The sequence below is a fragment of the Microcaecilia unicolor genome, chromosome 6 (genome assembly GCF_901765095.1).
Source record: "Microcaecilia unicolor chromosome 6, aMicUni1.1, whole genome shotgun sequence".
NCBI lineage: Eukaryota > Metazoa > Chordata > Amphibia > Gymnophiona > Siphonopidae > Microcaecilia > Microcaecilia unicolor.
The window spans coordinates 294632855-294645660 of record NC_044036.1 but is presented as its reverse complement, the minus strand read 5'-3'; the positions used below and the strand labels follow the sequence as shown (position 1 = coordinate 294645660).

At 49.1% G+C, this 12806-nt stretch overlaps 1 protein-coding gene across 2 annotated transcripts in view; it reads right to left on the bottom strand.

Annotated features, from left to right (window-relative positions):
* The window catches only part of WDR34 (WD repeat domain 34), a 126621-nt gene that overhangs the window by 87501 nt on the left and 26314 nt on the right, over positions 1 to 12806 (bottom strand). Inside the window, exon 2 of one of the 2 annotated variants that reach the window (XM_030207913.1) lies at positions 10240 to 10494. The exons of the other annotated variant lie outside the window; for it this stretch is intronic. Within the exon in view, the coding sequence (XP_030063773.1) occupies positions 10240 to 10494 (255 nt within the window). The remainder of the gene's footprint in view (positions 1 to 10239; positions 10495 to 12806) is intronic. 2 annotated transcript variants of the gene reach the window in all.

Here is a 12806-nt window from a genome sequence, read left to right as displayed (position 1 = left end):
GACGCTCGCACCCTCGAGACGAGGGACAACAAGTTGTTGGCTCTCGTCTCTGGGAGATAGGCACGAGCCGTCCGAGAATCCAGCAGAGCTCCTATGAATTAGAGTCTCTGTACTGGGAGAAGATGGGACTTTGGATAATTTATCACAAACCCCAGTAGCTCCAGGAGGCGAATAGTCATCTGCATGGACTGTAGAGCTCCTGCCTCGGATGCGTTCCTCACCAGCCAATCGTCGAGATAGGGGAACACGTGCACTCCCAGCCTGCGAAGTGCCGCTGCTACTACAGCCAAGCACTTCATGAACACTCTGGGCGCAGAGGCAAGCCCAAAGGGTAGCACACAGTACTGGAAGTGACGTGTGCCCAGCTGAAATCGCAGATACTGTCTGTGAGCTGGCAGTATCGGGATGTGCATGTAGGCTTCCTTCGAGTCCAGAGAGCATAGCCAGTCGTTTTCCTGAATCATGGGAAGAAGGGTGCCCAGGGAAAGCATCCTGAACTTTTCCTTGACCAGATATTTGTTCAGGGCCCTTAGGTCTAGGATGGGACGCATCCCCCGTTTTCTTTTCCACAAGGAAGTACCTGGAATAGAATCCCAGCCCTTCTTGCCCGGATGGCACTGGCTCGACCGCATTGGCGCTGAGAAGGGCGGAGAGTTCCTCTGCAAGTACCTGCTTGTGCTGGAAGCTGTAAGACTGAGCTCCCGGTGGGCAATTTGGAGGCCAAATTGAGGGTGTATCCTTGCCGGACTATTTGAAGAACCCAACAGTCGGAGGTTATAAGAGGCCACCTTTGGTGAAAAACTTTCAACCTCCCCCCGACCGGCAGGTCGTCCGGCACTGACACGTTGATGTCGGCTATGCTCTGCTGGAGCCAGTCAAAAGCTCGCCCCCTGCTTTTGCTGGGGAGCCGTGGGGCCTTGCTGAGGCGCACGCTGCTGACGAGAGCGAGCGCACTGGGGCTTAGCCTGGGCCGCAGGCTGTCGAGAAGGAGGATTGTACCTACACTTACCAGAAGAGTAGGGAACAGTCTTCCTTCCACCATAAAAACGTCTACCTGTGGAGGTAGAAGCTGAAGGCTGCCAGCGGGAGAACTTGTCGAAAGCGGTATCCCGCTGGTGGAGCTGCTCTACCACCTGTTCGACTCTCTCCAAAAATATTGTCCGCTCGGCAAGGAGAGTCCGCAATCCGCTGCTGGATCCTATTCTCCAGGTCGGAGGCACGCAGCCATGAGAGTCTGCGCATCACCACACCTTGAGCAGTGGCCCTGGACGCAACATCAAAGGTGTCATACACCCCTCTGGCCAGGAATTTTCTGCACGCCTTCAGCTGCCTGACCACCTCCTGAAATGGCTTGGCTTGCTCAGGAGGGAGCTTGTCCACCAAGCCCGCCAACTGCCGCACATTGTTCCGCATGTGTATGCTCGTGTAGAGCTGGTAAAACTGGATTTTGGCCACGAGCATAGAAGAATGGTAGGCCTTCCTCCCAAAGGAGTCTAAGGTTCTAGAGTCTTTGCCCGGGGGCGCCGAAGCATGCTCCCTAGAACTCTTAGCCTTCTTTAGGGCCAGATCCACCACACCAGAGTCGTGAGACAACTGAGTGCGCATCAGCTCTGGGTCCCCATGGATCCGGTACTGGGACTCTATCTTCTTGGGAATGTGGGGATTAGTTAGAGGCTTGGTCCAGTTCGCCATCAATGTCTTTTTTAGGACATGATGCATGGGTACTGTGGACGCTTCCTTAGGTGGAGAAGGATAGTCCAGGAGCTCAAACATTTCATCCCTGGGCTCGTCCTCCACAACCACCGGGAAGGGGATGGCCGTAGACATCTCCTGGACAAAGGCCACAAAAGACAGACTCTCGGGAGGAGAAAGCTGCCTTTCAGGGGAGGGACTGGGATCAGAAGGAAGGCCATCAGACTCCTCGTCAGAGAAATATCTGATGTCCTCCTCCTCCTCCCACGAGGCCTCACCATCGGTATCAGACACAAGTTCATGAACCTGTGTCTGAAGCCGTGCCCGGCTCGACTCCGTGGAAACACGGCCACGATGTGAGCGTCGAGAGGTAGACTCCCTCGCCAGCACCGGCGAAGCTCCCTCCGCCGAAGTCGTCGGGGAGCCTTCCTGGGAGGCGGCCGCAGTCGGTACCACTTGTGTCGGAGACCTCACCCCGGGCAAGGGGCCAGCCAGCACCTCACTCGACGGTACCGGTGGCGCAAGCACCCCCGGTACTGGAGGGGAAGGGCGCAACAGCTTTCCCAGGATCTCTGGAAGAACGGCCCGGAGACTCTCGTGCAGGGCGGCTGTGGAGAAAGACATAGAAGCCAATGCAGGCGTCAAGGTCAGAGTCTGTTCCGGGCGTGGAGGCTGTTCCGGGCTGTCCAAGGTGGAGCGCATCGACACCTCCTGAACAGAGGGTGAGCGGTCCTCCCGGTGCCGATGCCTACTGGGTGCCGACTCCCTCGGCGACCCAGAGCTCTCGGTACCGATGTGGGAAGGAGACTGGTGTCGATGCTTCTTTGACTTTTTCAAATGAAGCATGTCACCGGAACTTCCCGGTACCGACGAGGACGTAGAATCCAACCGTCGCTTCCTCGGTGCCGAGGCCGAAGGTCGGTCTCGGGGGGGCTGTACCGCAGGAGCCCTCAGGGTAGGGGGAGACCCACCCCAAGGCTCACCGCCACCAGCAGGGGAATGGACAGCCCTCACCTGCACTCCAGTCGAAGCACCACCGTCCGACGACATCAGCACTAGTGGAGGTACTGGTACCACCAACGCCGACGCAGCCTTTCGATGTCTCGGTACCGACGATGCAGAGGGTCGATGCCTCGATGCAATCGATACAGTCAATGCCGAGGTCGAAGGTCTTGAAGCTGTCGACATCGATGCACTCGATACTCCCGGTGCTGTTGCCGACGAAGAGCCCGAGAACAACACGTTCCACTGGGCCAATCTCGCTACCTGAGTCCTTTTCTGTAAAAGGGCGCAAAGACTACAGGCCTGCGGGCGGTGCCCAGCCCCCAAACACGACGCGTGCCTATCAGTGAGCGAGATTACCCGGGCGCACTGGGTGCACTTCTTGAAGCCGCTGGAAGACTTCGATGACATGGGCGGAAAAATCACGCCAGCGAAATCAAAACTCGTAATGGCGGTAAAGGCACCAAAAAGAGGGCGAGAAAAACTCGAACCGAGGCCTCAAAAGGGCCTACCCCGAAAACGAAAGGAAACTTAGCGGGGCAAAAACTGGAAACACGGGAAGGGGAAAAAGACCGAAAAGGTCCGTCTCCAAGATCCCTTTTTATTTTTTTTAAGCAAAAAGCTCAAAGACGCGCGAGGGTCAACTTAAGGGGCGCGAACGGCGCAAACACGACCGTCCCGAGCGCGGACAAAAGAAGACTGACGAACACGAGCCGGTTTGGGCGGGAAGACGGCCGCGCATGCGCAGTGCGCATCGGCGCGCGAGGACTAGCTAAGGCCTTTGCTAGTAAAGTGTTCCGATTGGAGGGGCTGCCGTGGACGTCACCCATCAATGAGAACAAGCAGCCTTCTTGTCCTCGGAGAATGTTAAAAAACTGGGAGTAATCCTCTCAAATTTAGACAGTCCAAAAATATTTTGAACTGCTGTATTTTGTAACATTTGCAGTCTCCTGTTAATATGTGTCCCAGCTTGAGACCCATCCACTGGAATAGTGGTGGGCCGAGTTACATAGCTTAAACTGCTGAAAAGCACTGACTAGGCCTAAAAATCTGATGATGGCCTTGTTGCTGAGCACCTGCAGAAGCAGGGCTGCTTGATAAGCCTTATTAGAATTTAGTGTGACATTCAAAAGCAGTGCAAAAGCCAAGATCAAGGAATTAATGGCTAAAATCCTAAAAAGTTTGGTTCAGAACACGGAGTCTGTTGTAGTTAAAATGGCTCCCAGAGTCACAAGATACAAAGAAACTGATCTCTCTATATTAGGAAAGATGTTTACAAATCCGGAAATTGACGTTATTAAGTAATATCAGAAAGGAGGGGCAGGTGGGCACCTGACCTGCGGTTAAGTATGATTCATAGATGGAAAAAAAAATAGAAAAAAAAGTCTCTCTCCATTGAGTTGTATGGACTGCAAATACTATATAAGGACTGTGAATCTGAGTTAAAATCGGATTCTTTCCCCAACGCTCCCAGGAGGCGAAGCTACAGTCCGTTGAACCCAGAATTTGACTGATGTGTGCAACAGCTGGCAGTTTCATTTGGTGAGAATAAAAGACTATCACTAAACTTCTCCAGTCTCAGTTTCAATCTCTTCATTCTCTTTAAACTGTCTCACATAAATTCTACACACATAAGTAAATTATCTTTCACTCATGTAGACATTATGTGGGAAAATAAATGGCCAAAGATTCACATAGATCCTAGAAGACAGAAAGTCGAGGTCATGGGAATTAGATTTGAACTGCGCCTTCTGTCACCTACACCTCCGTGCCCGAAGGAACTCCTTTGGTCCCCTGTTCACCTCACCGTGGAAAGGGGTTCCATGGAGGTCTAGAGAGGGGTGGATAAAACAACTCTTAAATAAACACTCCTCACTAAACTTTTATTACATCCTAAATAAACCAGATTACAATAATCCCATTGAGAAAGTAAGAGAGACTGAACCAGTATTCTAAAATGATCTTGTTCAAAATAGTTTCGCACAAATCTCAATTTTTTCATCAGGAAGAAACATTTCTTTGTCTATGAAGAGACCTGTTTTTCCATGGTGAGAGCACTATCAATAAACACGCCTAACAATTTAATGACTGTAGAAAATTCAAAAGTGCTTGGTTAACAGTGATGGATTTTGGAATATTTTCTGGATGCATGTCAAAACCAATAAATTGTTTTCTCAATGTTCAATTTTAACTTATGATCAAACATCCAATTATTTATTAATGACATGCATTGTTGAATTAGATTACAATCAAAAAGTATCAAAACTGAGATGCCATCTCCATAAATTTCTTGTTATGTAAAAAGAAACCTAAAGATCATAACAAAATATTGAAAAGCAGCGGGGATAGTGGAGAGCCTTGAAGGACACAGTTATTACTCCAGGAAGAAGATGGGCCATCCTTTGTTTTGACTGTATAAGAGCGAATCAAAAATTTCTTAAAGTAATTCTGCACTTTTCCGACAATTCCAATATCTTCAAGTAATTGCAGCAGAATTTCATGGTCCACCAAGTCAAATGCCACCGAAAGATTGAATTGCAACAATACTGCACACTTTCCCTCACTCAACAGGCCTCTGACTTTATCAATCATTGAACCCAATACAGTTTCTGTATTATGAAAAGAACGAAATCCTGATTGAGAGGAACATAAAAACGAATTATTGTCTAGACAGTGTGTCAGTTGATGAGTAACAAGCCCCGCCATAAGTTTAGCAAAGAAAGGAATTGAAGCTACAGGTCTATAATTGAAGATAATGTTAGCAGGCAATTTTAAATCTTTCAGTAGTGGAGTAATGATTATTTGACATAATGTTTGGGGGAAAATGCCTAGGGAAATGAACTTGCAGAAGGTAAAATGATGTATCATACCTGATAATTTTCTTGCCATTAATCATAGCTGATCAATCCATAGACTGGTGGGTTGTGTCCATCTACCAGCAGGTGGAGATAGAGAGCAAAGCTTTTGCCTCCCTATATGTGGTCATGTGCTGCCGGAAACTCCTCAGTATGTCGATATCAAAGCTCCATCCGCAGGACTCAGCACTTAGAGAATTACACCCACAAAGGGACACTCTGCCCAGCTCACCACCGCCGAAACGGGGGAGGGGAATTAACCCAGCTCATCCCCACACAAGTGGGGGAGGGGAATCCGTCCAGCTCATCCCCGCGGAGCGGGGGAGGGACACCACCCCGCCGATGCGGGGGGGATCTGGCTTATCCTGCAACCGCAACCGTGGGAGGAGCTGACTGACCCTAACACCGCCGAAGCGGGAGGGGTACAAAGCTGCCCTACAGCCGCACGAAGCGGGAGGGAGCGCCGGCAGAATTTATGTCTCAATCCAGCCCTGTAAACGGAGGGGAGAGGAATGCAGCAGCTCACTGTAACACAAACTCGTCTCAACTCTTGAAGAATCCAATTGAAAAAAACTTGAACACGAAGTCCTCCTGAACAGGAACTGAAGACTAAACTTGAACCTGAAATGCAACCAGAATATAAACAGTACAGATATCTGGGAGGGGCTATGGATTGATCAGCTATGATTAATGGAAAGAAAATTATCAGGTATGATACATAATTTTACCTTCCATATCATCATGCTGATCAATCCATAGACTGGTGGGATGTACCGAAGCAGTACTCACCCAGGGCGGGACATAGAAATCCCTGACCGTAACACTGAAGCTCCAAACCGGGCCTCCGCCCGAGCAGCCACAGTCAAGCGGTAATGCCTGGAGAAGGTATGGGCCGATGCCCAAGTTGCCGCCTTGCAAATCTCTTCCAAGGAGACGGACCCGGCCTCTGCCATCGAGGCCGCCTGAGCTCTAGTGGAGTGAGCCTTCAGCTGGATAGGCGGCACCTTCCCTGCGGCCACATAAGCCGCTGCAATGGCTTCCTTGACCCATCTTGCCACTGTAGGCTTAGCAGCCTGCAGACCCTTACGAGGACCTGCAAACAGGACAAACAGATGATCCGATTTCCGGAAATCATTGGTCACTTCCAAGTATCTGATGATGACTCGTCTCACATCCAGATATTTGAGAGCAGAGTATTCCTCTGGGTAGTCCTCCCTACGAAAGGAAGGGAGACAGAGCTGCTGATTCACATGGAAGCGAGAAACAATCTTGGGCAGGAAGGAAGGCACTGTGCGAATAGTCACTCCTGCCTCAGTGAACTGCAGAAAAGGCTCTCGACATGAGAGTGCCTGGAGCTCGGAAACTCTTCTGGCTGAAGTGATAGCCACCAAAAAGACTGCTTTCAACGTCAGGTCTTTCAGAGATGCCCTCGACACGGGTTCAAATGGCGGCTTCTGCAAGGCTCTTAGCACCAGGTTGAGATTCCACGCAGGCACCACTGATCGCAGAGGAGGGCGCAGGTGATTAACTCCCTTGAGAAAACGTACCACATCTGGCTGCGAAGCCAGGGAAGCACCCTTCAGGCGGCCCCTGAAGCAAGCCAGAGCCGCTACCTGGACTTTAAGGGAACTGAGCGACAGGCCTTTCTCCAGACCTTCTTGCAGGAACGCCAGCACTGAAGAAATTGGAGCAGTGAAGGGAGAAAGTGAGCCTGCTTCACACCACGCTGCAAAGGTACGCCAAACCCTGGCGTAAGCAGTAGAAGTAGAGCGCTTCCTCGCTCTCAGCATAGTGGCGATGACCTTGTCTGAGAAGCCCTTCTTCCTCAGACGCTGCCGCTCAATAGCCAGGCCGCAAGACCAAAGGGGGAGGGATCCTCCATCACCACGGGACCCTGATGCAACAGGCCCTGCTCCACTGGCAGCCGCAGAGGGTCGTCCACTGAGAGCCTGATCAAGTCCGCATACCAGGGACGTCTGGGCCAGTCTGGACCCACCAGGATTATCCGGCCCGGATGCTTTGCCACCCGGTCTAGTACCCTGCCCAACATGGGCCAGGGCGGGAACACATAGAGAAGCTCTTGTGTCGGCCACTGTTGGAGAAGAGCATCTACTCCCAGAGATCGAGGGTCCCGTCCTCTGCTGAAAAAGCGCGACACTTGGCAATTGGCCGATGACGCCATCAGATCTAGGCTCGGCTGGCCCCAGCGCTTCATGATGTCCAAGAACGCCTGAGCCGATAACTGCCACTCTCCGGGATCCAAGGTATGGCGACTGAAAAAGTCCGCCTTGACATTCATGACTCCGGCAATGTGGGCCGCTGACAGCTGTTCCAGGTTCGCTTCCGCCCACTGGCATAGATTCATGGCTTCCTTGGCTAGAGGGGCGCTCGGTACCTCCCTGGCGGTTGACATAGGCCACAGCCGTGGCATTGTCTGACAGGACCCGTACTGGCTTCAACGCCAGTACCGGGAGGAACTCCAAAAGCGCCAACCAAATGGCTCTGAGTTCCAGGAGGTTGATAGACCACTTTGCCTCTGCAGGAGACCAGAGCCCCTGCGCTGTCCTTCCCATGCAGTGGGCTCCCCAGCCCGACAAAGAGGCATCCGTCGTGACGACAATCCACTCCGGGGTCACAAGAGGCATCCCTGCAGACAACTTGTCTGTCTTCAGCCACCAGCTCAGCGTCTTGCGCACTGCTGGGTCCAAGGGAAGGCGCACAGCATAATCCTCTGACACCGGAGTCCAGCGCTGCAGCAGAGAGTGTTGTAGTGGTCTCATATGAGCCCTGGCCCAGAGCACTACTTCCATCGTGGCCGTCATAGAGCCCAACAGCTGCACATAGCCCCAAGCCCGAAGCGGCTACTAGGAACTGGTCCACCTGAGCCTGAAGTTTGACAATCCGATTGTCCGGCAGGAACACTCTGCCCACTTGGGTGTCGAATCGAACTCCCAGATACTCCAGGGACTGAGTCGGGCGCAGCTGGCTTTTCTCCCAGTTGATGATCCACCCCAGGGAGCTCAAAAGAGCAATCACCCGGTCCACAGCTTTGCCGCACTCTGCATAAGAGGGGGCTCGGATCAACCAGTCGTCCAGATAAGGATGGACTTGTACTCCTTCCTTTCGCAGGAAGGCCGCGATGACCACCATTACTTTGGAGAAGGTCCGCGGAGCAGTAGCCAACCCGAACGGGAGGGCTCTGAACTGGAAGTGTCGGCCCAGGACTGCAAAACGCAGAAAGCGTTGATGAGGCGGCTAGATGGGAATATGCAAGTACGCTTCCTTGATGTCCAAGGATGCCAGGAACTCCCCTGCCTTCACTGCCGCTATATCAGAGCGGAGAGTCTCCATGTGAAAGTGCCGAACTTTCAAGGCCCGATTGACCCCTTTGAGGTCGAGGATAGGCCGTACAGAACCTCCTTTCTTTGGTACCACAAAGTAAATGGAGTAACGTCCCTTGCCAAGCTGATTTTCTGGCACCGGAACGACCGCACCCAGGCGGATCAGATTGTCCAAGGTCTGCTGCACTGCCACAGCTTTGACCGGAGAGAGTACAAACCCGTCTCTTAAGGGTCGGCAGAACTCTAGCTTGTAGCCGTCTCTGATGACTTCCAGCACCCAAGCGTCTGAAGTGACTCTGGTCCACTCGCCCAGAAACGAGGACAGGCGTCCTCCAATCTGCACTGGGCCATGGACCAGGACCCCGTCATTGGGTACGAGGCCCTGGGGGAGGACCGGAGGGCGCACCTCCGGGACGGCGGTCTCTGCGAAAGGAATGCTGCTTGGGGGAGAAGTTCCTCTTGAAGAAAGAGGAGGCAGAGGAGCCCGACTTGCCCGGGCGGTACCGACGGGCTTCCTGAAACCGTCCTCTGGAGATACCGGGGCGAGCACTGGCCCGAGCCCTGACCTCTGGTAACCTCTTGCCCTTAGACGTGCCGAGATCGGTCACGATTTTGTCCAGCTCGACCCCAAAGAGTAGCTTGCCTTTAAAAGGCAACTTAGCCAGGCGAGACTTAGAGATGGAAACTAGGCCAAGGACCAGTAGCACCAGAATGAACAATCTACCATCTGCTGGAGTTAGAAAAATACTGGAATTTTCCACTGAGCACCAATAGGTTATTCCAGTGATGTTACTGAAAAAGATCAGTTACTCTACCTTCATCTGCTGATAGGAGGGGATAACGCCTGCTTGTTCTGGATGGTACAGCCCAGACAAAAAAAAAAAAAAAAAAAAGAGTACCCAGTTATAGCTGAGGAAAGAAGAGCTTCCAGTGCCAAATTCTCAATTTAACAATATAACTCTAAAAACTTGGAAAGACAGGCACAGGATAAAGATACCATTTGCCAACTGGCTTCAAAGGACAGGAAATAAACAGTGGTGCAGCATTTCTTCACCAAATAAAATAAAAACTTAAAAAAAACAAAAATTAAAATTAGTCTTCAATAGTTCTTATTAAATGATGCCAAAGATGGACTGAATTTCCCAGATCTGGTACTGACCTAGGGTTGGTGGGTCCTTAATTACTGATTTCATATGCATCAGGAAATGCTGAGTAAATACAGCAGCACACCCTTACTAACCGGCTAATCTCAGAGTTCCCATAAAAAAGCTTGCAGATATATTAATGCAAAAACCAGGATCTCTCGGATATACATTACTCAGTAAAGTAGTAATTTTTAAATTATTTACCGTACGATTCTGTTCTGACCAGTTGACTTCAAAGCTCTCGAAAGCATGACTCTTCCAGTTTTTATTTAACTCTCTAATAACAAGTCCTTCCACTCCATGGAGGAATTTCTCCAATCCTGGGTGATGAAGGGCTGCTCCTAGCTGAAAATCCAGGCCTTGAATCTTGTTCTGGTCTGTCTGTGTGCCGATGTCTGTAGTACAGCATACTTGGAGAGCAGATTCTGCAACTGAAACTGGGGCAGTCTGAGTACTTTTCTGTAAATTACAAGAACATACCAATCTGCAATTAGAACCAACAAATACACCTTTGCTGGCATGTTTTTTTACTATTCCCTTAGGGCTGGAGATTCAGGTTTACTGAACTCTGGCTCAAGTACAGTTCTGAAGCAAGAGAGTAGCGTGATCAACAGGACTCTTCCAAAAACCAAGGAGAAGAGATGGGATGGAAATGTTAATACTTTAACATTTCCATTTTGTCTCATTGTTTTTTTTTAACGAGTCCTGCTCATCACGCTACTCTCTTGCTTCAGTATTCTGCTCACCGTAGTGGTCTTGCTTCAGTATTCTCATTACCATAGCGGATCCTGTTTCTCCACCTTGGGGGTTGATCCTTGTCAAGTACAGCTTTGACAACTTGTCACATTAAAACAGCTTTAAAAGGAATATGAAGCAGCTATATATATATATATATATATTTTTTTTTTTTTTTTTTTTTTTTAAATAAGAGCAGCTTTTAAACTAGAACCTTGTGGAAAGCTGATAGTCACTCAGGAGCACATGGGTTAAAGTACAGTGAAAAGATACCAGCCAAATGCAGCAGTTAGGATATCCCAATGTAGAGGTTACGATAAAAGCTGACATAGCCCAGGGGTATTTAAATAAAAGAAGAGACAGAAATAAATGATTCCAAATTTCCCCCATTAACTTGCCATGTAAATAGAAATAAAGCAAAATTGCCTACCTGTATCAGTTAAAATCTTGTGCATTCCATTTGTCTTCGTATACTTCATGAAGATTCACTAGGAGCAGTCTTTTCCGCTTATGGATGTGCTCACCATCGGTCTTCACAGAAACAAAGTCTTTCTTTCCAGGGCAGATTCGGGAAAGTTCAGCACCCTCATAACAATTTGGCCGCTTTAGACAACACTTCAGATGGCAGTTCTTTACCTTTACTGCATTTGGGCTCAGCCATGAAACCAGTAGTTTTCCATAACTTTCAAACTTCTTAACTGTATGTTTCAAAACTCCAAATTCTTCAGCAGTTTGCTCTACTGTCCAGTTTGAAGGTACTATTGTATCTGAACTTTGCTGTTTTTAAGAGGACTTGTGCAACTGTATCTTCATGGTTTTAATTATTTCATCCAGATCAAAACATTTTGTGCAGTTTCTTACTGACTCTGGTTTGTAGATCTTCTGTTTCAATTTCCAGTGTGTGACTACATTTTGTCATTCCAAGTTTCTTTTGCTGTAGACAATCTCTTCTGCTTACTTTCCAGGTTTCATCAGACTGCACCTAAGACTCAGACTCATGTTATAATCAGTTTCTTCCAATTTACTCAAAGTTTCTTCTTCGTATTCTGATCAGGTGCCAGTAAGATCTTGCTGCAGAAGCTGGATGTAAAACACTTGGTACAAAGTTCTGGCCAGGTTTAATTTCTTGTTGACATTTACTGCTATAAGAAATTTTCCTAGCAAGATCCACGGATACTGTATTGTGTTCAGTTCTGGAGGCCTTACCTTGCTAAGGATGTAAAAAAAAATGGAAGCGGTGCAAAGAAAAGCTACGAGAATGGTATGGGATTTGCGTTACAAGACGTATGAGGAGAGACTTGCTGACCTGAACACGTATACCCTGGAGGAAAGGAGAAACAGGGGTGTTATGATACAGACGTTCAAACATTTGAAAGGTATAATCCGCAAACGAACCTTTTCCAGAGATGGGAGGGCGGTATAGAACGAGGAGGACATGATATGAGAGTGAAGGGGGGCAGACTCAAGAAAAATGTCGGGAAGTATTTTTCACGGAGAGAGTGGTAGATACTTGGAATGCCCTCCCGCGGGAGGTGGTGGAGATGAAACGGTTAGCGGAATTCAAGCATGCGTGGGATAAACATAAAGGAATCCTGTGCAGAAGGAATGGCATCCTCAGAGCTTTAGCCGAAATTGGGAGGCGGGGCTGGTGTTTGGGTGGTGGGGTAGTTCTGGGCAAGACTTCTACGGTCTGTGTCCTGAAAATGGCAGATACAAATCAAGGTAAGGTATACACAAGATGTAGCACATATGAGTTTATCTTGTTGGGTAGACTAGATGGACCGTGCAGGTCTTTTTTCTGCTGTCATCTACTATGTTACTATATGTACTGCAACAGCATAGAACTGAAATGGTATCAGCATACGACTTCTGCCTGAATTCATACTTGTCCAAGTAGATGTTTTTTTGTGATAGAAGCATAATGTAACATCTGAAGATGAAACTGTGCCTTCAAGTCCATTTATTTTACAAATAGTAGATCCCTTCTCATTCTTAGTTCAAAATGACAGATTCAACAAACCCTTCCTGCAGAAGTT